The sequence below is a fragment of the Sphaeramia orbicularis genome, chromosome 12 (genome assembly GCF_902148855.1).
Source record: "Sphaeramia orbicularis chromosome 12, fSphaOr1.1, whole genome shotgun sequence".
NCBI lineage: Eukaryota > Metazoa > Chordata > Actinopteri > Kurtiformes > Apogonidae > Sphaeramia > Sphaeramia orbicularis.
The window spans coordinates 15,639,357-15,666,346 of NC_043968.1; the positions used below are offsets into that span (position 1 = coordinate 15,639,357).

The 26,990-nt window shown below is 37.7% G+C and overlaps 1 protein-coding gene across 1 annotated transcript in view; it reads right to left on the reverse strand.

The window, feature by feature from the left end:
• LOC115430341 (netrin receptor UNC5D-like) overlaps positions 1-26,598 on the reverse strand; it is a 217,099-nt gene extending 190,501 nt beyond the window's left edge. The window contains 1 exon segment of the mRNA XM_030150301.1: positions 26,284-26,598. Coding sequence (XP_030006161.1) covers positions 26,284-26,398 — 115 coding nt within the window. The 5' untranslated portion in view covers positions 26,399-26,598.
• Between the last annotated feature and the right edge of the window lie 392 nt (positions 26,599-26,990).

The window sequence follows — 26,990 nt, forward strand, 5'->3', positions numbered from 1 at the left end:
ACATGGTGGTTCAAAGGTTACATTCAGCAAGAGTATGAGTCCACAAGAGTCCATTCACAAGGTAAAAAAAAGAAGAAAAGTCCATGTATGTAAAACAGATATGTGGATTTGCAGAGGGTGTAACTATTTCTCTCCAGGTTCATTCATTAGGTGTGATAAATCATTATTCTCAAGATATTGTATAAAGCGTCCCCACACTTCATGAAACAAGTGCTATTTACCTTTAAGTATAAAAGTAATTTTTTCCAGAGGTAGCCAGAGAGCCAGTTCTCTGAACCACTGTGTAACGCTCGGTTTATTTTCTTACCTTTTTATAGTCAAAAATAAGAAAAAACAGTCCAGGTTAGGGTTTAAAGAGTTAAAGTACAGGGTGGGGAAGCAAAATTTACAATGAACATTTAGTTGTTTTTTCTCAGCAGGCACTACGTCAATTGTTTTGAAACCAAACATATATTGATGTCATAATCATACCTAACACTATTATCCATACCTTTTCAGAAACTTTTGCCCATATGAGTAATCAGGAAAGCAAATGTCAAAGAGTGTGTGATTTGCTGAATGCACTCGTCACACCAAAGGAGATTTCAAAAATAGCTGGAGTGTCCACAAAGACTGTTTATAATGTAAAGAAGAGAATGACTATGAGCAAAACTATTATGAGAAAGTCTGGAAGTGGAGGAAGCAACAAAAAACGTACCAAAGCTTTTATTAAAGCTCTCAAATCCAAAATCCTAAAGGATCCAACCAAATCCATGAGAAAAATGGCAATTGAACTTGAGGTAGGCAAAAAGACTGTTAGAAATGCAGTAAAATATGATTTGAAGATTTAAATTCTCATGACTTTCAGTAAACTAATTGGTCATACACTGTCTTTCAATCCCTGCCTCAAAATATTGTAAATTTTGCTTCCCCACCCTGTATATCAGTAATACAATTCTCAGTTGAAGTCACTATAGCTGTTGTATTAATTATTGTACAAATGCATGTGAACATTCATCAGTCGAGCAGCTCTGGGATATGTGGCAGAGGTACAGTATATCAGGGGACCAGCAGAAAACAGCCCGCTCTGCTATTTAGTTGTAAACACTTGGTATACGTCTTCATAAATCCACTTCTGAGTGATTTAAAGAAGGGAGACAACAGAAAACTGTGTTCATTTTAGAAACGAGGTCAGTTTCCTTAAGAACTAATTGCGCTTTAATATAGCTCCAAATACATCCGTTTCTTTAACTAAAATGTCATATTTTAATAAAGCGCAGAAGCAATAAGTCACGCTAGGTTAATGAGCTTAATGTGGCCTTCACGCTCGCAGTTCCACACCGACAGGCTGCCTTTGATAAACACTGCACCCACAGGTAGGGCCGTGCACATAATCATGTCTTGTTCAGGAGTCATAGAGGAAGTCTGCGCTGTCTTCCTCTTCACCCACAGATCTGTCATTCCTCACCTGCCCACTTGTCGCCCCTGTTCAGCTGTCCCACCCTGACAGTCTTCACATTCTGCCACCTGCTTCCACACCTGTTCAGTGTCTTTCTAATAGCTCCTCCGCTAACAACTACTCCTGGTAGATTCCTCCATTCCTGTGATTGTGACTCCCATTAAAGCAGATACGCGCCTGTAACTTGTCATTTTGCGAGTAAAATGCCTCTGAACTTTCTTACTTTGCTCGTGTCTGCATCAGCCTTTTTCCCCGTTGCTAGTTGTTGAACAAAATGACACAATGTTGGCCCACACAGTGTATTGCCCCATCCATTATTGTTTGCAAGAGCGCATTCAAAAAAAAAAAAAAACTGGAGGGTGGGCGGACGTGAGTGTGTGTCATTGTCTTTGGCCATTGTGTATGCCTGAGTGAGCGCCCACCCACAGTGGTGTTTCCTTCACTAGGGTCTTCAAAATAGCTGTGATTAGTCTTTCCTAATGCTCCCACCTCACAGTATGTTTTTCGACATCTAAATCATCCAAGAGTTATTTGGAGGGACATTTTTAGTTGTAATTATCCGCTTAGGAACGGCTAATAAAATGCTAGCAACATTTTAATTTTAACTGGCGTCAATTGTGGATGGGTCATTAGATTTTTAAAGTAATTTTTATTATAATAGAAATATGTAATTTGGAATTTAACATAGCAAACAATTGGTGGAATGACAGCAAAAGGAGATTTATCTTTTTATAAGTTTGCAGTTTTATAAGTGCATTTTTTTCACATCCTTACGAAAAAAAACACATATACCACAGATAAATCCTCTAGAGCAGAGGTCTCAAACATGCGGCCCGGGGGCCAAATGCGGCCCGCTAAAGGTTCCGATCCGGCCTGTGGGATGAATGTGCAAAGTGCAAAAATTCCACTGTCAAGGCTGTCAAACTCATTTTCGTTCAGGTTCCACATACAGACCAATACAATCTACAGTAAAATAACAGCATAATAACCTACAAAAAATTATAAATTTTTTTCTTCTTGGTTTGATGTGAAAAAAATAATATTACATTATGCCTATAAATAATGACAACTTCAAATTTTTGTCTTTGTTTTAGTGCAAAAATAACATTGAATTATAAAAATATTTACATTTACAAGCTATCCTTTAAGAATAAAATGTCAATAACCTGAACAAATATGAACAACCTGAAATGTCTAAAGAAAATTAAGCACAGTTTTAACAATTTTCTGGCTGTTACTAAGTGTTTAGTGTCTGTGTAGATCTAATCCATAACACACATGTAGAAATGATAAAATGAGGCATAATGTTGTTAAAATTGCACTTATTTTTCTTAAGAAATTTCTTTTTTTCAGGTTATTCAAATCTTTTTTGTCTGGGTAGTATATAAAAGTAAGAATTTTCATATTTTAATGGGGTTTTTTTGCACTAAAACAAGGACGAAAATTTGAGGTTGACATTATTTCTAGGTTATTATGCTATTATTTTACTGGTCTGGCCCACTGGAGATCAAATCTGACTAAATGTGGCCCCTGAAAGAAAATGAGTTTGAGACCCCTGCTCTAGAGATAAACATCACACACACTCTGCTGGGCAATACGACTAGAGCTTTTTAAGGTTCTGTTATTTCACAGTATATCATAGTATTTCTTGTAGGACTTGGCAGGTACATGTATATTATAAGATATATTTAATTTCATCATATATATATACTGTATATATAAATAAATAAAGTTTTTTAATATAGGGATTATACAGAATGATACAATTCATGAGGTAATCAGTATGCGAAAAGTATTTGGATTATGTGACAATGATTTATTGCACAAACTGCAATGTATAAACAGAGCCCAAAAATAGAAATGAATTTAAATGAATAAAAATGTTACATTCACTCCTGTGTTAAAAAGTTAAAACCATCGGCATGAAAGGAATTAAATACCAAACTATGGGAATTTATAACAAATAAATACATAAATTACACTTTTGCCAAATTGAGACTGGTATACCGTCTCATCCTCTGTATCATCCAGTACCAAATACCAGAAAATGAGTTTGCCTTTCTGTGTTTGTCTGGTTTGATTTCACGGATACACTTGAAAACAGAGAACAGTATATTCCCCTCGACTTCCCCTGCATGAAGTCACTGTTGCATTTTGTTACCGACTGCAAAAACAGTAAATAATGTTCCTGCCTGGCTATTTATGTCTGGAACTGTGACACATGTCATGGCATCACATCGGAAATAGAGTGAAAAATAGCAGGTGGACCCAGGTGCCATGTTTCCATCACTGTCAATCAGAGCCAGGGCAAGTAAATACAGGTGCCTCGTGCAGAGTCATGTGACATGGGACTAAATGCCTATTGTTGCACTAATTGTATACTTTCACAAAATGAGGAAAGCCACTATGGATTTTTTTAAGCATGGAGACATTTCCTTTGTCTAAAATGAAGGGGTACATACACTGTATTCTGTAATCTAGCATATTTCTCTGAGAATATGTTGTGGACTGACATGGGGTAAGAAAAGACATTTTAAACTAATGGTTGGACCAGTGATAGTTGGGCATTAGACTCTTACCTAATTCTGGAACCATTTGAAAAAGTACTTCTATCTATCAAGGGATTTAAATATTTTACTTACAGAAAATGTACAGAATTAATATAAAAATTGCTTCTTTTTTAGAATATTTTATCTGTACATCTTTTTCTTTAGTAGAACTTATAAAAGTGCTTTTTTCCATTGTTGTCTCATCATCCATTACTCATGTTGAGAGCATCTATTTTGTATTCTGGGTGTGTAGGTGACTGGTACTGTAGTTCTTACAGTCATACTGAATGTACTGAACTGGGATAGAATAGAATAGAATAGAATAGAATAGAATAGAATAGAATAGAATAGAATAGAATAGAATAGAATAGAACAAGGCAGAACAGAACAGAAAAGAACAGAACAGAATAGAATAGATCAGAAGATGACAGACGAATAGAATAGAATAGAATAGAATAGAATAGAATAGAATAGAATAGAATAGAAAGGAATTGAATAGAACAGAACATGACAGAAGAATAAAAGAGAACAGAATAGAACAGAACAGTTTAAAATACAATAGAACATGACAGAACAAAATAGAACAGTATAGAATAGAATAGAGCAAAACAAAATAGAACAGAAAATAATAGAATAGAATAGAATAGAATAGAATAGAATAGAATAGAATAGAATAGAATAGAATAGAATAGAATAGAACAAGGCAGAACAGAATCGAACAGAAAAGAATAAAACAGAATAGATCAGAAGATGGCAGACAAATAGAATAGAATAGAATAGAACAAGGCAGAACAGAACCAAACAGAATAGAACAGAAAAGAATAGAACAGAATAGATCAGAAGATGACAGACGAATAAAATAGAATAGAACAGCATTTAATAGAATAGAATAGAATAGAATAGAATAGAATAGAATAGAAAGGAATTGACTTGAACAGAAAGGAACTGAATAGAACAGAACATGACAGAAGAATGAAAGAGAATAGAACCAAACAGTTTAAAATACAATAGAACATGACAGAACAAAATAGAACAGTATAGAATAGAATAGAACAAAATAGAATAGACTAGAATAGAACAGCATAAAATATAATAGAGCAAAAAAAAAGAATAGAACCTAAAATAACAGAATAGAACAGATAGAATGAATAGAATAGAATAGAATAGAATAGAATAGAATAGAATAGAATAGAACTTTGACGCATTTTCTTGTCTTAACTTGTGCCATATCCAAAGCTTTAGAGATTTTTATCATTAAGACTTTGAAAACACCATTTCCCATGATCCCACACTACTTCCCTGCATGCTTTTATCAACATGTCTGGTCCCTTAACATTAGCTAACATAGTGTTAATAGATTACCTGCAGTTAGATAAACTAACTCAACTAATGTGAAGATAGCCTTTAACATTAGATTGGCTAACGATACTTGAGACATTTTCACTAAATCATTAAATATAATCTCAATAAAACTGTAATCACTCTATAAACACAAAAACAAAACAAAAGATGAAATGTCCTATTAACACCAAACTTGATATATGTATGTGCTTGATGCCAGAAAACTTTCATTCTGTCATTGGGACAAAGACACATTGAGCAGTGATGAGGTAGATTTAAACAACTTCGAATGAAAAGAAGACTGATGTTAAAAGATTCTTAAATGTATAGTAGTTGCATAAAATGGAAATAAATGTGTAGGTGCCAGCAAGTCAATACCGCCTACAACCGCAATTAGACCACAGATCTCTTTAGACAATACACACGAGCGTCTCTAAATCACACACAGATACACACAGCATTGTGTACGTGGACATTTAACAAAACATACTAACACGAGACTTGGGCCACATCATTTATATTCAGATGGCATGAAAAGAAAAGCACTGCACTACCTATATTTTTATCCTGCTCTGCCTTGACACAATGTTGCCGTGTAAAATGAACATTCTGTCACTCCCTCTCTCAGTCTTGTACCGGATCTCACAAAGGAACTGGCTGTCACGATCTCTGCAGGTAAGAGTGAGGTAGACAGCTTTTTCCAGCCAGTTATCAAAACGACGTGGTAGCATAGACTCTACACACAGAGGGAACTAATGGCTGGCTGTAATAAAATGACACAGTAGATAGAGCAATGGACATGCAAAGAAGTGCCAATATTCATCATGGTGAAATGAGACAGATGGGAATAATGTGAAGGCAGGCGTACATGTCAAAGCAGTGCTTCTAACAAGCACAATGAAACCAGAGCGTCAGATGATTATTTTATTTATATTATAATATTGTAAGCGCAGGCAGCAAGTGACAATGTGGAGAATGATTTCAGAGTGATAAGCTCTATGGATGCATTATGAAAATGGTGAAAAAGGCTACATGTGGGTCTGATGGGTACACTGCGAGCATGATAACATCACTTTTTTTTCTTAACTATGCTGTGCTCTTTTATTTTGCAGTGTGGCAGAGTGTTTTTGTGTGTATTTGTCACTGTTGATTTTGTGCAGCAAAATGTAGCACTGCTGTCCTAGACAAATTTCCCATTAAGAATAATTAAGTTGATTCTATTCGATTCGATTCGATTAAATGTTGCATTCTAAAGTCACAGAAAATTTAGTATTTTCAAAACTACAGGGCAGAAAGCAGGTAAAAAATACCTACAATAACTATAAGCTAGGGCTGCACGATATTGGAAAAAACTGATATTTCAATTTTTTTTAACCCTGCGATATATATTGCAATATGAAAAAATATTCAGGTGGATATAATAGCTGTGTGGTGCCAACGTAAATGGTCAAACAAATTAGTTGTGTTTCCTCTCGTTGTGGCAACAGGTGAAAGACACTATCGACACAGAACACGTTTTAATATCATCCTTCTTTTAGCTGAAATAATTCCAGATAACTGACGTTGCTTTTCTTTTTAGCACCAAGTCTTAGTTTTCGGTGATTTTCTCTTGTTTGTTGCTCATTTTTCAATGTTGTTACCAGTGACTCACTCCATGTGCAAGGGCGTGGTCTGCTTCAGCAAACTGATTAAGAACTATTGTGATTGGTCGATGGCTGCGCGTAGTGTGTGTCAGGTACCCAGGTTGAAATTAGATGAGAACTAGGGCTGCACAATTAATCATTAAAAGATCGCGATCTCAATTCACACATGAATGCGATCTCATTTCTAAACACAGATGATTCTTAAGCATTTTATTTCATGGCTGCATTACTAACAAATGCCCACAATTGCAGAACCGCCGCCATCTCTTCCCTCAACCAATGGTAAAGCGTCTTTACAACATGTGAGCCTGCTGCTGTCGGCTGCAGTTGAGTGAAGAAAGAGTGAATGACAGCGGAGGAACGTCTGCGGTAAAGAGAGTGAAATGGATGAAAACCCCAGTGGTAGTGGTGAGTCACCCACCTGAACTCCTGCCCAATTAAGGTTCACATTCATCAGTGTTAATCTCATGTTGGTCTTGTTTTCTGTCGTCCAGATCCAAGTGTGTTTTCATTTTCACTTCTCTGACCTCTGCTGCAGTTCTTCTTCTCATTTTCTTTTCTTTGCCAGTGACAATAACTCGGCCTTTAATCAAGAATCAAAAGTCTCACCCTCTACCAAAATTTTATATTAAAAATATTCCATTGCGCCGGCTGGGAAGTTTCTTTGCGCTGCAAACTTTCACAGATCAGCTGACGTCGCTTAGCAACCAGGATCATACGTGCAGGGAAAAGGGAAATGAACAAAAAGTTTCACTTTCACTTCTACGGGGGCACGGACCGCACCGCACCAACCCCCATTGTAGAAGTAGGACGGAAACTGCTGAAACGCACGCGTGTGCAACCCCCTGCTGGCCGAACTGCACGCTTGCAGCCGAGCCCCCTCCCCCAACCGAAATGCACACGCATGCACCCCACGCTGAACCACGCACATGTACCCCCCCATTACACACAGCCACACTAACAGATGAATTCCACAGCAAACACTGCATAAGTGACCAGACTACTTGCTATGAAAGATGCGAATCAGAGGTAAAAGAACCCATTTTCCTTGACAGCAGTGAAATAAACATTTTGTGACAAAAATCATCCCAGAGAATTGTGATCTCAATTCTAAGAAAAAGAATCATGATTCACATTTTTGCCAGAATTGTGCAGCCCTAATGAGAACACATTGAGTTCATTTGTATCCTACGTTACAGGACCTGCGATGTGACTATTGCGCACACGTACATTGCGTTGACGATGTTCAAACAATATATTGTGCAGCTCTACTAAAAGCATTAGTTCATTATCTGAGTGCACTTCACAAATTTCATAAAAACTTCAGTCAGTAGTTATCATATGTTACTTTGGACCAAAACAGAGCATTAAAAGCCTGATATTGCTACCCCCAGCACCTGCAGCTACTTGTACAAAACAAGAAATATCTTTTACCTGACAAAACAATTGTAAAATAAATGCCAATGATGTTTTAAGTGCTCAAGATAAGCCTCACTTCTGCACTCTTCCCTGCATTACAGGGCAGTATAAAAGCAGGAATTATAATCTTAATGTAAAACAAAGTGAGAGATCCATCTTCCCTCATATCCTTTCACACATCAGTCCATTTTAGGAGTAACAGAGAAGTTCTAAAATTGTTGAGTAGGGTTGATGACAGAAACTGTTCTCACGCTGTCATCACAAATATAATGCAGTAACGTGAGCAAGATACACATTCATTGAAGAAACAGACCGGTATTCAAAGACTAAAATGCTGCTTGTAAATAATATGACTATTGATTGAATTAAAGAAGTCACGTTACATTATGGACTCCCTTATTCGGCCTCATCTTGGGGAAAAACTGGAGCAAAGCAATGAACAGAATCCCTTTTGAGATGGGTCATAACATCACTGGTTTATGTATTCTCTAGGGAGAGTCTTCCATTAGCCTTGAAAAACAAACCCACTGTTCCTGGAGGTTATCATGCACCTTGTAGGTCAACAGAGAGGGAGCTGAATGTCACCAGTCTATTCCCTCAGTATGTGCAGGCTACACAGAACAAGTCAACAGACATCACGAAAGCAAAACAGACCAATCTAACAAAGAACACAAATGTATACAAGTCTGTGCCCATTTGTACACTTATGTAGATAGTGTATTGTAGACCTCATTTAACCTTTGTATCAAACCAGACAAGAAAAAATGCACATTAATGCAAGGGGCAAATGTGCTGTGATTGGGTTTCTGCCTGACCACATCTGGGAACGGTCACGCTTGTATTCACCCACCTTAGATCTAATCTGTATACTGTGCTCACATCACTACCCATACATACAGAAATGTATGCATCTGTATGATTCCCCTCTGACCTATGATCCGTGAATATACTGAGAAGTGCAGCACGCCTCGGGTAACGTGAAAGACAGGAAACAGTCAAGAAACAAGATGCTTAACAGCGTCATAGGGTGACAGACAGAAACAGGTGTATTTATAAAGACATTTCAAACCAAATACAAGAGCAAGGCTGGCGGCAGAGCAACAAACAGAAATGAAAACACATAAACATGGCTTATCATAGAGTTAAAAGCTTGAACAGAAGCAAACGAAGCCAAACCGGTTTGATAAAAAGCCAGACACTTGACCAGACTGAACCAGTACACTGTACTTCCACTCTGGAGACTTTCTTGATATAAGAAATAGGACTGAATGAGCAACTCCAGTCTACTAGGTAGCAGTAATCTATCGACAGCCTGTTTTTGTTACCATCAGTAATCACTAATTAAACCATGAAGGCCCAGTGCTGCTTTTGTGAAAGTCCCCAAATGAATTTTTATCTAGATTTAACCTTTAAGTGATTTATCACCAATTATTATCATATTATGAACGACATCTTGCTGTCTTTATGGCAATGACAATAAACTGAAACTGAAACTTATATTCTGCATTTTTGTGTTTTTCAGTGAAAATCGTGTATTTTCCTGTATTTAATTCACTTATTATGTAAACGTTCATAAAAAGTCAGATTAAAGTTGAGGGTTATTATATCAGAAACAAACAAAACTGAAGAAAAAGTTACTTTTTCAGCAAAGATATCAATAACTGAACATAAAAACAAGCATATCCATCCACTGTCATTGATCTAACTCCATGGGTTTTACTGGTGAATCAATGTTGTAGAAGATGATGGTGTTTCCACGTTCACTACGGAGCCTCTGAACATCCAAATGGGTCATATCTGGTGACCATGAAAAGATGACAAACTGCATTTTACACCAATTATTTACATGCATTGACAGATTTGGTTGTTCAGAAGTTATTAAACATTTTAGACCAGTATATGATTTTGGTCAGTGGTGGATGTTTGGGTCTTTATGGGTTAACGTGAAAAATAAGCAGCAGTGAAGCAGCTTTAATAACATGTGGAGATAGGTTTGTCTATGCAAAGCTAAAGCTGCGCTGTCAGTTTCACTATCGATTTTTGCAGTGTTTACATATTCCTTCGGTTGTTTTCAGCTCACCTCTTCTCACTTTAAATCCGACATAAGATGCAGTTTTAGTTTTCTTTCAGACTAAATTCACCAAGTCTCATCGTCCTCCCAAAAAAACTTTCTAGAAAACATTCCCCCAACACGTCTTCCCTCCTCCTCATCTGAGATGTGACCTTCTTCCAGGTACTGGCCCTGCCTCTGCAATAAATTACACGACTTGTCAGACACTAGCAGCTCTCTAACTCTGTTAATAACAATATAATATATAAAACTATTATGTTCATCACATTGCTATGTTGCCTATAACTGAGGCAAAAAATTGTTGGATTTAGCACCATGATGCCGCTGCCATCAGGTTACTGAAGTAGGACTTTTAATTTAACACAACCTGTCATAGCTCAGCCTGGTAAAATAAGTTAAACTAGTTCAAGCTCCTGTACCGAATTGGTCCCAAAAATTGGATCAATGGCCCTGTAGCTCAATATACAACTTGAATTTGTGAGGTTGTCTGGATCTGGGACTCCTGAGTCCTGCAGTCTTGATACATAAGATCAATCTCCCAAATGGGACAAGCGGTGGTACTTTCATTTGAGGATAACTCAAGACATTAAATTAAAATCCATATATGACTTCAAATCAGTGCTTAATAGTGACTATATTGATATTTGTAACCATTTTCCTGTTATAAGCAATCAACATATGACCCATTATAAGTAAAGGCAAATTTCTAGTATTTCAAAAATACAAAAATCTATATATGTCCAAACTGTCCCAAGGAAGCTCCATTTAAATTTGAAAGGAATCCGACCAATAGTTTCAGAGAAGAAGATTGTTAAAATGAAGACATTGGTGACCTTGAGTTTGACCCTTCAAGGTCACTCAAGGTCAAAAGTCATGGACCCAAATGAAAGTCCATATATGACTTCCTAAGAGTGCTCAATAGTAACTATATTGATATCTTGAACCATTTCCATGTTATAAGCCATCAAAATATGCCCCATTATAAGTTAAGTAAAGGCTTATTTCTAGTGTTTCAAAAATTCAAAAATCTAAATATGTCCAAATTGTCCCAAAGAAGCTACATCTAAAATTTGAAATGAATCTGACCAGTAGTTTCGGAGAAGATTGTTGAAATGTAGATTTTGGTGACCTTGAGTTTGACCCTTCAAGGTCACTCTAGGTCAAAGGTCATGGACCCAAAAGAAAATCCATATATGACTTCTAATCAGTGCTCAATAGTAACTATACTGACACCTCAAACCATTTCCATGTTATAAGCCATCAAAATATGGCCCATTATAAGTAAAGGCCGATTTTTTAATATGTAAAAAAAAAAATCAAATACCAAATGTGTCAAAACTGAATAAACTTTGTAGACATTGTCCCAAGGAAGCTGCACATAAAATTTGAAATGAATTCGACCAGTAGTTTCGTCAGTGAAGATGTTTGAAGAAATTGCTAATGAAGATGAAGACGACAATGATGAAAATGATGACGAAGATGACGCCGGACACGGTCCCTTCACAGTAGCTCATGGCATATCAGCCGATGAGCTAACAATGACCCAACTCAACAGAGGAAGAGATCTGATCTCAATGAAATGACAGAGTCCTGTGAAGGTTCACAGTCAGCTGTGGTGTTGAAACGAGTCCGGACTTGGCTTTAGTGTCGGGGTCCATCTATAAAGAATTTGGTATCGTAATAATGAAAACAATATCTGTAAAAGAATAGTCACAGTAATAGTTTTGAACATGCGAGTACTCTTCCCTGTCTGATCTTTTTCTTTCTTCCCCTATTTTTTCCATTTTGAGTTCAATTGTCGGCATTCATTGGCTGAGACTAGAGGGGCCTGTGTTATCGACTGACTATGGATCAGGTCCACTTCAGCCTGTATGCTATTAGGAGAGCCAGCAGTTCAGGCCCCTGCCCTGCCGTTCCTTAATTGGTCCCTTCAGAGCCAGGCGAACACAAACTTCACAATCACATTGGAAGATTGTACTGAAGAGAAAAAAGAATCCCTCTGTGCTGGCTGCTTGGCATCGATTAGTTCACTCTATCACTCCAGCTTCGTCTTCACATTTTTTTATCTCATTTCTTTTTCACCTACAGATTACAATCAGTTGGGGTGGTCTTTGAGTAAACTATATGAGTTGAGATAAAGAGAAGAAGACAGAGGGGAAAATGGTTGGAACAAATGGGAGATGACTCAGGACTGCCTACTGGGTAATTGGGTTTTATCCTCTCATTTTATCAGACCTTGTTTTGGATTACTGCTATGCAACACACACACATGCATGAGAAAAGAAAAGGATACCTTGCAGATCTCAAGAAAACTGATTAGAGGTGGGAGAATGAGACTTTTGTTACCGTCTCATTATTGTACTCCACAGAAGAGAAACCGTAGCCATTTCTGCGGAAAATGTCGAGCTTTTCACTGCCGACAAATCTGGTATCGAGGTATTCGAAACAGTCAGTAAACAGAATGCACACAAAAATGTCAACACGAGATACAGCTGCACAATAGCTTGTCTTTTCTATTTCCACATTCTAATTCAAGGCATGTTCATTTCAACCTGACATTTCAATTTCAGATGCTTCTACAATTCACTGCTTTGAATATGGGTCTTGTCAGTACATGTGTATGCTGTAGTTGGAGACCACAGCAAGCTGACAAAAACGAGCAAGAGTCATCCTGAATAAAAACTGATATCTTAGCCTCTAATACACACTGTTTTACACCTATTTTTACAGTGAATTCTGACAGTGGAGTTGGTACATTCACAACAGATCGCTGTAGATGTGTTTTTAACCCATAAAGACCCACTGCTACTTTTGTGGTAATTACAGAAATGAATTTCTTTCTATATTTAACCTTCCTTAGGTGATTTATCACCATTTATTCGAATACAATCTTCTTTATTTTGCTTTTTTTTCAGTGAAATTCAGGTACTTTCCAACATTGAATTCACCGATCATGTAGATGTTCATTAATGCTCAGAGTATAGTTGAGGGTTATTCTATCAAAAACAGAGAAAACTGCAGAAAAGGTGACTTTTTCAGTAAAATATATCATTAACTGAAGATAAACCAAGTGTCTCCATCCACTGTCATTGATCCAACTCCATGGGTTTTACTGGTGAATCAATGTTGTAGAAGATGACGGTGTTTCCTCGTTCACTACGGAGCCTCTGAACATCCAAATGGGTCATATCTGATGTCCATGAAAAGATGACAAACTGCATTTTACATGAATTAGTTATGTGTATTGATAGGATTAGTGGATCAACAGATATTAAACCCTTTAGATCCACAGATGGTTTTGATCAACGGTGAATGTCTGGGTCTGTACGGGTTAACATAAGCTCCTGTTTCAACAATCACTACATCTTAAAGAAGTGCACCACTTACTCTCATCTTTAATTATTTAATGATATTATGTGCATTAACCCATAAAGACCCAGCATTACTTTTATGTCAGCTCCCAAAGGAAATTTTCTCAATCTAACCTTTCTGAAGGAATTTATCACCATTTATTTATAACATTATTTGTACTTTATCAGTATAAATTGGGTATTTTCCTGTAATCAACTGAATGAAGATGTTCATAAAAGTTCAGATTAAAGTTAAGGTTATTATATTAAAACAGAGAAAACTGTAGAAAAAGTGACTTTTTCAGTAAAATATATCATTAACTGAACATAAACCAAGTGTCTCCATCCACTATCATTGATTACACTCCATGGGTTTTACTGTTGAATCAATGTTGTAGAAGAAGACGGTGTTTCCACGTTCACTACGAAGCCTCTGAACGTCCAAATGGGTCATATCTGATGACCATGAAAAGATGATAAACTGTATTTTACACCAATTATTTATATGGATTGATAAGATTAATGGGTCAGAAGTTATCGAACATTTGAAAAGAGTAGATGGTTTTGGTCGGTGATGGATGTTTGGGTCTTTATGGGTTAAATAATTATCTTTACAATGTCTATCATGTGAGATTCCTGTTTCAACAATATTTTGACAAGCCATCAAGCCAACTGGCTCAGAAAATTACTTTATTCCTCTCAGCTCTTCCAATGAGCAAAGCAGCTTAAATATAAAACTGTATGCACCAGCGTGACACCTGCCCAATCCAAAGTTATACAGAAGTCTTGCTGCAGAATAAACTACACTCCTGTTGCTGATTGCAATGGAGGAATATGACGCCCACTGCAGGAATATGGCTTTTTAATATGTTTTTTTTATATAATTTTGAGAATCCTTTGAGGTTTTACGGCCACATGCACCTACCAAAAATATATACTGTATCAATTCTCACATGGTAGCATTCCAAAGATATTATAGGTAATAATAAAGCAATAACAGTAATATTATTTTAAGCTCCTTAATAACACACATACAGCCTATAGCAGCTCTGACTTGATAAAAGTTCTATTGTGTTCAGCTCTGGGGTTCAGTTGGCCCAAACCAGATAAGACAAAATGAAGCAGAAACAGGCAAAGCTATTTATTGATTTTACTGTCTGTGAGGTGAAACAAAAGTAGTCTTTAAATGAATGTAGCTACATCAATGCACAGAAGAGATGGTATCTATCTTAATGACAAAGGGGAGTCCTTGACTAAAGGGGAACCTCATCAAAGTTACACATGCGTAACCTCACACCGGTGTTCAAACAGCAGAGCAAAACACACAACTTCACATATGCATACACATTGTACTTCGGCTGCTCAAGTCATTAACCACTGTCAATACGCAAGGGGAGCAAAACTCAACACAGCAGAAAGGAGTGTGACAAAAACAGGCAACATTTAACACTGACCTGGGACTGAATATGCTTGAATTATTGTCATTTAATGGTGAATCAAGACATATGCAAAGGAATGAGTTTGAGTTTCATATTAGTCACATATTATTATTACACAGATGTAGTTTGGTGTACATTGATATGAAATGTAAAGGCTACAATGAGAGCGATTACTGATAGGTAGTTTATAGTGGACGTCAGCATTGGTAGAACGTGGACAAATTTGCGTCAAATAATTGAAACAGATTGATTGATTGATTGATATGAGAATAATGTTAACCCTCTGGTATCCCACCCAGAGAGGTCCTTCCTAACCACCAAGTCTGCATAACAGGGACAAGTCGTGCAATAATGTCAAAAAAAATGTTCATAGTTTGTTTTTAAAGGAGTGATATTTTGTTTTTAAAATGGAATTATGCATTTTAAAACATTTCCTTGTGGTCTACATAAACTGTAAATCCTACACTTGGGTCTGAATTCTTCATTAATACAACTCCACAGGTCCATCTTTAACCCTATTTCTGAGTAATGACACCAGAAAGGTCGTTTTGAGCGCTGGCCCTTTAAATGCACATGAGCCACATAATGCCCCGCCCCCTCCAGGTTGCTGACTGTGCTGCTCTGTCCCGTTCAACCAACAATTGAACATTTTAGGTAATCGGCTCGAATTTAGACATATTTTCAGTGTGGACTACAACCGCTGCTGCTGACAAACAGTTATGGCGTCCTCGGAAAAATGTTCGTTGGAAGTCTTGACCTTATATGTGCAAATGTTGTCACGTAACTAGTTATAAAACGCAACAAATTAAGAAGGGATTGAAACGGGTTGTAGAAATCCACTCGATTTTTGCAGGAATAAATATAAAGATAGCTTTGCAGCACCTGGAGGGTTCAAATTCAAACTTCTTGAACTGTTAGGGTCCAAATACACAAATAAATAAATGAACCAAAGACTAATAAAAGTGGGTTCAGCAAAATATGACCCCTTTACCTCTTTTACTTTTTTTTTTACTTGAGCCATAAACAAAAATACCAACTACTCAATAACTGTCATATTTTTAACCCTTTAAATACTGTGTTTATCATGTAAACAAACCATAACTTTTAATGCAAAAAAAAAAAAACACAAAAAACATATTTTTTTCTACATTCATTCATTCATTCATTTTCTGAACCCGCTTTATCCTCACTAGGGTCATGGGGGTTGCTTGGAGCCTATCCCAGCTACATAGGGGCGAAGGCGGGGTACACCCTGGACAAGTCGCCAGTTCATCGCAGGGCTGACATATAGAGACAAACAATCACCCTCACATTCACACCTATGGGCAATTTAGATTAACCAATTAACCTATTAGTGCATGTCTTTGGATGGTGGGAGGAAGCCGGAGTACCCGGAGAGAACCCACGCAGGCACGGGGGAGAACATGCAAACTCCACACAGAAAGGTCCCACCTCAACCTCAACTGGTGTTGGAATCGAACCCAGGACCTTCTTGCTATGAGGCACGAGTGCTAACCACTGCACCACCCTATTTTTTTTTTTTCCTATATACCACATAAAAATTTGTTTCCTTTTTCTTTTTTTTCGCAGCCTCACACACCCAAAGCTACATAAACACACCCTGTGAAAGCCTTGATGAAGACGGAAGCAAGGAACTGCCATCTAGTGGGGAAAAAAACGTGCAATGTCTCCCTCTTCCAAAAATGGCAAAAGTAAGGTCACAGGGTAACAGAACGGTTCATGTGAAAATGAGAGTAAAATGATTTATGCTTTAATTGCTTATGGCTGAAAAGCAATGGTTATATTACATATTATAGTGCATTTTTGGCACACTTTGGAGACAGGTGCCAGAGTTGCCATTTTCTTTTGTTAACAATGGGTAAATTTTAGTTGCTGGCCAGAATTATACTACTCTTTTTTCTTTTGTTCAGACAAGGTATAGTTTTTTAGATGTTGCCTGCTTGACAGTTTCGACTGTGACTCCAGTCTTCCTCAGAAGCATCAACTGGGATGAGGGGACGTACACCCTCTCTCACACCTGGAATTCCCTCCTCCAGAGACCACCCAAGGAAGAAGAGGCACAGTCGGCTCAACGGGCTCTGATTGGTCCGTCGAGCCGACCAGCTGATAAATGACACATCAGCAGCACGTCGGATGACGCTTCTGAGGAAGACTGGAGTCACAGTCAAAACTGTCAAGCAGGGAACATCTAAAAAAACTATACTTTGTCTGAACAAAAGAAAAAAGAGAAGTATAATTACATAAACAGAAGACAAAATGAAGGTCTTTAGCCTTGCTGGCCAGAATATTAAAAATCATGCAAAAATGAGCAACTTTTGAATTACAACCTGATACAAATTTTGAAAAATAATCCGTACTTTTGTAACATGAAGTGCAAAGTGTGCATAATATGCTCACCCAGATCCTGGAGGGTTAACTTAGATGCTCATTTGAAGTTATCTCTTTCTAATGAAGTAAAAAATGGCACTATTGTTTTTGGAGAGGCGGTGTTTTCAGACAATAAGCTTTTTCCTTTTGTGCTATATCCTCTGTTGGTCAACTACTAGCTATAATATGGTTGTTTAACAGTCAACAGTATAAAAAATAAGATTTACTATAAATAAGATCTGACATCTAAAAAATGAACAACTTCTTACACTAAACAATGACTGTAAAACCCACCGAGGCAAATTTGTGATGTGTGATATTGGGCCATATAAAGTTGAACTGAATTGAACAAACTGCACAAGATCCACACTAGTGTTTTGAACCTTGCGTGGATTAGCTGGTAGGAGATAAAGGGTGTGATAGAGTAGTAGACATCGACAGCTCTGAGACCAGCAGAGGGATAATACAGTAGTCAAGCCAGAAGGTGAGCCTCACACTGCTTAGTGAATTTTCAACTAGTCATTATTGACGTTTTGCCCTTTTATCAAACAAATCCGACTGCTCACTCCAGAATAAAACAAAGAAGTAGATATTACTGTAAAGGTAAAAAGGTCAAGGGAGAGGAAAGTGCAGTGAGTCAAAGTGGTTTGCATTACACGGCTTCTACAAACACACTGTGTCTCACTTATACAGTGAATGCAGTGGTTTCAAAAAGGAAACATCCTTTTACAGACAGAAAATGACTAAAGTGTCCAAACTGAAGACTCACTGCATTAGTATTTAATGTAGTCTATTTGCCATGGGATCACTGTAGCACTAAGAAGTCATCATTTCTGCCTTTTTGATTTCGATGTGCTTAAGCTTTGTATTTCTCCAAGACCAATCTGAAGTCAGAATCTTTCCTCATCCTTGCAGGACCAAGGATTTCATCAGAAAAGCTCAGAAAAACACAAGGCGCCTTCAAAGGCCAGTGGAACTCCTCTTTCTGCTTCATGTTCTAAATGACAGCCCTTTGTTGGCTTTACAACATACAGTACACGCATGACTACAGAGAGGTATTATGTAGCCGTCATACGCCAGTAGGGACTCCTAAATCCCATCCTGGATCACTGACACTCACAAAGGCACCAAATGGCCATTGAAAAAAGACAGGGTTACATGAAATATAGCCCTTTTTCTGTGGGGGGGTGTCGTGTTATTACCGCTGTTTGTTTCAACACAAGAGAGCGAGCGTGGTTCAACACAATTCACACAATTAACACAATGAAAGGGGAAAAATGCACTCATTAGACAATCTGTTTTGTTTGTTTGTTTGTTGTGCTAGTTCTTCTGTGTTGGCTTTATCTTATTGTGTTTGGCTTGGTATATATCACATCTAATAATGGTGTCTAATCTGAAAATACTAGACCCCCTTCCCTTCAATAATAATACTAATACTAATATTACAAATAATAATAATATAGAAGAGAAGCACTCATAAGACTAAACAATATAGTGGACAAAGTGCTTTAAATAGGCTTAGTGCTGGGTGATAAACCGCTATTATCTGCATGATATGATTTTTTTTCATATATAACCTGATGACAGCATTGCTGAAACCACAGATGTTCATCGCTAGGACTTAGAATTTATAGACCTATGTAAACATATTTGTTTGGAAAGAAAGTGAGGTTAAAGCTGTTGGCATTTCTATCTATTTTGCTGCGTTTCGCTTTGTTGAATATAATAAACTGTTGACATTCTGCATTACTTCACATCCTGTATCCTTTTGTGTGGCTGAACCTTCATTAAATGTAAGAAAGAAAAGAAAATGTTAGGACAATGTCAAAGCGAACATGTTGCCTTAACAGTGTGTTTCATGAAGTGTAGCTGTATTGGTTCTGATGGCAGCTTAAGGTAAACGATTCCCATTTCCACTTCAATACATTTCTTATATTTTCTGTTTTGTATTTGAATATTATAAATAGTCATGGACAGGAGCGACGGTAAATTCTAGACTGTGATGTACTTCACAATACGTTAGCTCCTCTGTGAGACATCTCCACCTATGTTAATATTGACGTCTAAATCTATTCTTGATTGTAGCTTTAATCATATTTTCCCATTTGACATCAAAACTGGTGCGTGAACATTTGTTTGCCTTTGCAAGTCAAAACACAGATGCGCACACACAGACACACACACACACCAAACTCACTGCACACATAAACAAACCCTGCTTTAATCCAATGTCATCAAATATGTATTTGCTTTTGATTACTCTTGAAATTAATTCATCGGGGACAGGGGTGACAGGTGCTTGCTGTTACTGACAAACTGCTTTGGCAGTTACCGATAACATGAGATACTTACATATTCTGTGCTATAACCCCCCTATCCGTCTTCTCTCTCTCTCTATCTCTCTCTCTCTCTCTCTCTCTCTCTCTCCTTCCTCAGTAACATTCTCTCGCTCCCTTGCTCCGCTCCCTCTCCTTTTCTCCCTCAGTCAGGCGATTTGAGAAATGATACCACAACCAAAACATTTGTCACAGCAACAATCCACTGAAACTTAACTGCGGCGAAAGGAATTGCGAGAGAGGAGCGGACGACAAAAAAGGATGAAGGGATGGGGCGCTTATGAAATAAAAGCACTTTGGGGGAAACAAAAGTGCTACACATTGGTACAAGGAGGCAGGAAAAAAGGAGATGAGGGAAAAAGAGGGGTGTGTGTGTGTGTGTGTGTGTTTGGGGGGGTGTGGGGTTGTTGTTGTTGTTGTGAGTGTTTGGCATTGAAGTGAATGGTGTATGGTGTGAATCTGGCCTTTGTGGCGATGCCCTTGAGTTAGCCAGTGAGGCATTGAATAGTGCAATGTGAATGGGCAGTTATCTCCAAGGCTTCCCTTTCAATGTTATTACAAAACACACAACAGCAACGAAAGCTCTTATCGAACAGAAAGCGTCAAGGCTGAGAGGCAAATTTGCAGGAGGAGACTGAAATGGCAACATTTGACACCCCATTCTTCCATAAGCATTTTGGCACAGGGAACATATTTGACAGCATTAAAGTGCATTTGTGCAAACACTGCAATATGTGTAGATGGTGCTGAATGAATATAATATATCAAGCAACAGTATATTCATGAAGGAATATGCAGAAATGCTAACTCTAAATAAATATATATATAATGTGAGAACAAAGAAAAACTCAAAGCCAACGTTGATATAGGACCACCGTGAATCTATATTGTACATTTACCACAATAACAAACACCGAACTCATAATGAAAGCATTGTTTATTAGAACAAACAAAAGGATTCTGTTCCAATCAATCCTGTTTCTCCTGGGAACGTCATATACAAAAGCTTACGTATTGACTAGTTTCCAAAGTCTCAGTATTGTTTGAGCGTAGTTCCATCTGTATGAAGAAGAAGGAGGGACTGAAGTGGGGGTAGTGAGTTGGATAGAGAAATGGATTCTCTTTGAATAATGCAAAAGTGAAACCGGGCAATATGTCCACCATGCGATCTCTTACAGAATAGAAGCAACTGTGGATACCAGGCCGACTGTGCTCGCGAATTCATCTCATATGAAATGTCAGTTAAATCAAAGCTGGAGCTTGAGAAAGAGTCTGGCAGTCATTTTTGGGATAAATAATACATGGCAGCGATGACTCCATTGCCCTTTATTCCACTTTCCCCTTTGCTCTTGGTTTCTCTCTTGAGTTTGTTTTTTTTTTTTTTTTTTCCACACACATATGCCCTGCTCAAACTCAAAGGCTTTTTTAAGCAGCGGGAGGTACAATGGACTACATCGGCTACAAACCTGAGTCTGAGCCAAAAGAGACTCATCAAATGTGACACTTGGGGAACGGCTAAGCTCTTGAATTTAAATGGAACCATGTTGTGTAATAGTACATTACCCTACTACCGTGTTGTCAAAAACAGCATGATGTGCATTATAATATAGTTAGTAAGAAAGCTAGAGTGGTTGTTACCTTATCTAACCCACTATGTGATGATGATGTGAGGTCTCTGTGCCTCAGAGCATCACAGGTTGATGCTTCTCCTCCTGTTTTGCATGTGGAGAGAGTCTGGTGGCTGCTCCAGGCTGAACGGTTACATGTTTTGACACTGTGTTATCATGTCTGTGTCACTGCACACTGGGGCCTTTTAATGATCTTCTCTTGATAGCCCGATGGGATCATTTATTATGTTTTCATTCGAGCAGTCTGTCCAATTTGTTTTTACCTCGCAGACATCTGATTTTCATGACAGATTGCCACCAAACATCTGACATTCTCCTCATCCATCTAAACACATGCAGTAGCACTAGCCATTTTGCATTGCTCACACTTTGCCGCCTCGCTGCTACCTCAGCGCTCACACTGCAACCTGTGATTACACTGATTGCTGCTGCTCACCTTTTAATTAGATTCATCAAACACATCTCTTCCCAGTATCCACCTTTACACACTAACCCCTGACTTTTTTTTGGATGGAGGATTATTTGTGGCAAGATATTTGGATTACATAATTTTGGTTATCTGTTTTCTTAAAGGTGCCCTGCCACATGTATTTCATTACTTTTGTGGTCGTATCTGAAGTTCTACCATGGACAAAATGCCTTGGTTACCAAGTTTCCAGCTATTCTAACTTGGTATTTTCATTTTATTTCATATATTTGGATCTCCATTAGCTTTGGCTTAGGCCATCGCTATTCTTCCTGGAGTCTGCACTCAACACAATTGTCTTTATACTGCAGTACACAAATGACCAAAAACAGCCACACACAAAACAAAACAAAGCAACACAAACAAAAACTAAAAACCATTCATCACAATTACAAAACAAAAACAACATACATGTAATACCTCCCAAAAAGTAGTTTTTAGCATAATTTGTAAGTGGTCAGATATATTTCAGTTATATATCAATGTAATGTCAATCAACTAAACATTAGCCGACACTGAGCATTGTTTTGCTACTCTTTCAGTAATTCTTTAAATCTGTATTTGTTATTTTCAGAGTATTTCATATCACCATGGCTCTATACATCATAGTACTTTTCATTTATTTGTTTTCACTTTAGCTAGAGTAAATCTACCTTCTGTAACATGCCTTGTGTTAGATACAGGGTGGGGAAGCAAAATTTACAATGAACATTTAGTTGTTTTTTTCTCAGCAGGCACTACGTCAGTTGTTTTGAAACCAAACATATATTGATGTCATAATCATACCGAACACTATTATCCATACCTTTTCAGAAACTTTTGCCCATATGAGTAATCAGGAAAGAAAACGTCAAAGAGTGTGTGATTTGCTGAATGCACTCGTCACACCAAAGGAGATTTCAGAAATAGTTGGAGTGTCCATAAAGACTGTTTATAATGTAAAGAAGAGAATGACTATGAGCAAAACTATTACAAGAAAGTCTGGAAGATACTATTAAAGAAGAATGGGAGAAGTTGTCACCCGAATATTTGAGGAACACTTGCGCAAGTTTCAGGAAGCGTGTGAAGGCAGTTATTGAGAAACAAGGAGGACACATAGAATAAAAATATTTTCTATTATGTCAATTTTCTTGTGGCAAATTCTCATGACTTTCAAAAAACTAATTTGTCATACACTGTCTTTCAATCCCTGCCTCAAAATATTGTAAATTTTGCTTCCCCGCCCTGTATATATAATATCGAATGGTATACATGGTATAGAAATCCTGCTGGAAGACTCTGCTCCATTTGTGCTACTCAGCCTTCTAATCTGTTTGACTCTGATTGGCTAACTGCTAGCCAATGAGAGCCTAGCTTTTCAGCATCTTTACCCTGCGCAACAAGTAGAGGAACTGGAGGAAATAAAAGTCAAACTTAACATGCTTTGAATGTCCGACTCCCAGCTTCTATGCCTCTTGTGTACAGCAGACCTTACACAGAATTTTCACAACTTCTAACCTGTACCCCCCCCCCTTGTGGCACCCCAGCTTGCTCTATATGAAAGCTGTCACTGAGCTAGACAAATTCTGTGGGCGTGGTCTCACCCGGGCGAGCTCATGAATACTAATGAGCTCAGGCATTAACACGTCACACTGACCAGCTTTAATAATTAACCTGATTTTTCCGCTTATTTCTTTTCAGTGACAATAACAGACAGAGGAGGTAGCGGTTCATTTTCAAATTTACTACATAAAACAAACACCTATGGACCGAACATATTTTCAAAAATATAAATAAAAACGGTTTTGTGTGGCAGGGCACCTTTAAGATACTCCAATAACTGTGGCATGATGAGCATGCACATAGCTGTAAATAGAATTTATAGCTTTTTTTGGATTTGTCTTTATTTTGATTTTGCTCTTTTTTGCTCTTGTATGCTTTGCTGCTGTAAATCTGGAATTTCCCCTTGTGGGACTAATAAAGGAGTATCTTATCTTATCTTATCTTATCTTACCTTAACCAAGGACAGTATGTGTCTCAATGTGTCTGTTGTTTCAAAACATTCATATTTATTTTACAGCGTCCAAGAAACTTAAAAACCTGGTAGCTGTAATAACTGCTTGTGCAGTGAAATCCACATTGTGCACAAAACAATAAATGCTATTCTATTCTATTCTATTTACCTTCATGCACTTTCATTATTGTTTTTCTGCCAAGCATAGGTCACTGCTTTCAGCTACAAAGCCACGGCTTTACTTATATCCAAGATACAGGCAGTTTCGAAAGGTTATATTCATTGGCTTTCAGACTTACTTTAACAGAATGACCAAAACAAAACAAACAAAAAAAAAGAATCCTACATAACAAAGTTACCCTGAAGACACATATGCTTAATCTAATATTTATGCTATGCAAATTTCCAAGTTGAAGCTAATTTCAAAACTTGGGATGCAAATATGAAAACCTCGGGGCTAGTTAACTAATTGTACTTGCAAATTCGTCTTTGTTACACTGCCATGTGAGCTAAATGGGTGTCAATAGGTCAGCACAGATTTATCAGAGGAAAAGAAAAGAATTATTACAACAGGCTGCATCACAGACCAAGTGAAAATCTAGACAATGCATATCTTTTAGTATTTTCTTGGGACTGCATGATAAATTACTATCAGGTAGGCTAATTAAATCAAAAACTGTGCATTACTGTTTATATAACTGAGCAAAATTATTTTCTGCAGTCCATAACCTTCCTGATTCACTTTGCACCCACAATATTTAAAGCTACCCTTATCAATTAGTAGTTGCAAAGGGCCCCCAGTCTTCATGCAATTATGAGCATGTCTTACCAAGCCTGTCAGCAGGAATGGAGGTGGAACTGACATTCAAAACTAAACAGGACATAGCACAAGCATGTCTAATTCTAGTAATATTTCAGTCTCTAATCCAAAGTGACAGTTTCTATGTGTGTTTGTGGCTTCGTAAGGTAGAGAGGATCAGAAAATGTGCAGAAATGTAAAGTAAATGCTGCATGAGAAAATAGTGTTTGAGGAAATTATATTTCCACATAGTCTATAAGGGAAGGGGGCATCAGGGCAGTTGTTACGTCATGGTCAATGTGTATGACTTAGACAGACTTTATTTGTCATTCCAGATTTTACATCAAAAATGAAATTTCGATGCTGTTGGCTTCAGCAGGCAGCAGCAATAACACAAACAGGCTCTATATAGATAGAATAAATATACATATAAAAACTATAGAATGTAGAAAATAGAATAAATATGCATATAAAATATATATAGTATATGGACACTGGTCTGCAGACAGATTTGGAATACTGAATCAGCTTACTTGCAATGTTTTAAATGAAGTTTCAATCACTTTAACCCTTTCATGCATACGTCACTACAGTGGACAGCTATTTTCCAGCTGTTCTCTTGTATATTCATGGGTTTTGTAGTTTTAATTTCATATCAGCCAACACAGTGGACACTTACGCACCATCTCATACCCTGACATTCAGACCATTACTGTAACTTTGCTGTTCTTGATAAACCTGATCTGCAGTAACATGTTTTAGTGTAAATCAATTGTTATTTGTTAGACAAGAAGGGTTTTTTTTTTTTTTTTTTTGCATTTTATCTCCATGAAGTAATTACTAGTATTAGAATATGTTAAAATGTGAGAAGACATCAGATTAGCAGCTTTAAAAATGTTTATATTTCATTGTTTTCATATCACTTTCTGATATTGGGCTTCAAACATGTTTCTTTTCTTCAAAAATTAAATGCATGGATATTTTTGTAACTCCATAGAAAAAAAAACTTGATCACATTGTTTCTTTTCATGCCTAAAGACGAATAAAAACACTGAAGAAAAAAAATCTTGACTAAGGTTCTCACAATTCACGCATGAAAGGGTTAAACACAAATAATCTCTAATAAATTAATGGGTAAATCTGTAACATTGTGCAAAACGAACATAATTGAAAACTTGTCTGTGTTTACACGAGAATAAAGGAAGAAATTGTCATGATATACCGCGTTTTTCAGTCACACTCACACCCACGTCAACTGCTCACATGTCACTTTTCAGCACAAACCACAAGTAAAAGCACCGCACGACGTGGAATCAAGGCTTTTCTTCATATCTCCATATGTGAAAATAAAATTAAAAAATTAAAAAAAAAACAAAAAAAAAAAAAACACTGAGCTTCAAGTGTGCGTCTGAGCCGGTCTTACCTCTGGCTGAGGTGGTCCCAACTTGCAAACCTAGAAGCACAAGGATGCCCAAACTCAAGTAGCATCCTCCGGAAAACTGTCCCATCACTGCTGCTCTGCTCGTCCTCCTCCCCATCGGGACCGGGGGCAGCGGCCGCGGGTCTCGGGCATTTGGCGTCTGCTCGGTCCAAACCTTTCCCACACGTCTCCGTGCCCTCGCGAACCCGCCGCGTCCAAAGAAGTGTGGGCTCGAGTTTTTAGCGTCCGCAACGTGAGCCGCCACCTCGCGGAATCGCAGTGCGGAGGGAAGAGATGGAAAGTGGTGCGGAGCTTCCAACAGCCGGGACTCCACTGAGAGAGAGAGAGAGAGAGAGAGAGAGAGAGAGAGAGAGAGAGAGAGAGAGAGAGAGAGAGAGAGAGAGAGAGAGAGAGAGAGAGAGAGAGAGAGTGTACCCAAGCCCCCGTGGACCTGTTGAAGATTACTAAAGTGAGTGGGTTCTGACACCCGCTTGTGCGCGCGCCTCTCCGACGCACATCACATCCTGTTTTTTAAGATACACTGTTTTTTTTGTTTGTTTGTTTTTTTTTTCGTGTTTTCGCAGCATCCGAGCCCACGTTTGGCCCGTGGAGCATCTGTCAGTTTTATGGGTACAACGTTTTTTTTTTTTTTTTAATGAACATCTGGTTTCTGATTGGTGTCATATTGGTAATTAAGAAATCTAGCGAGA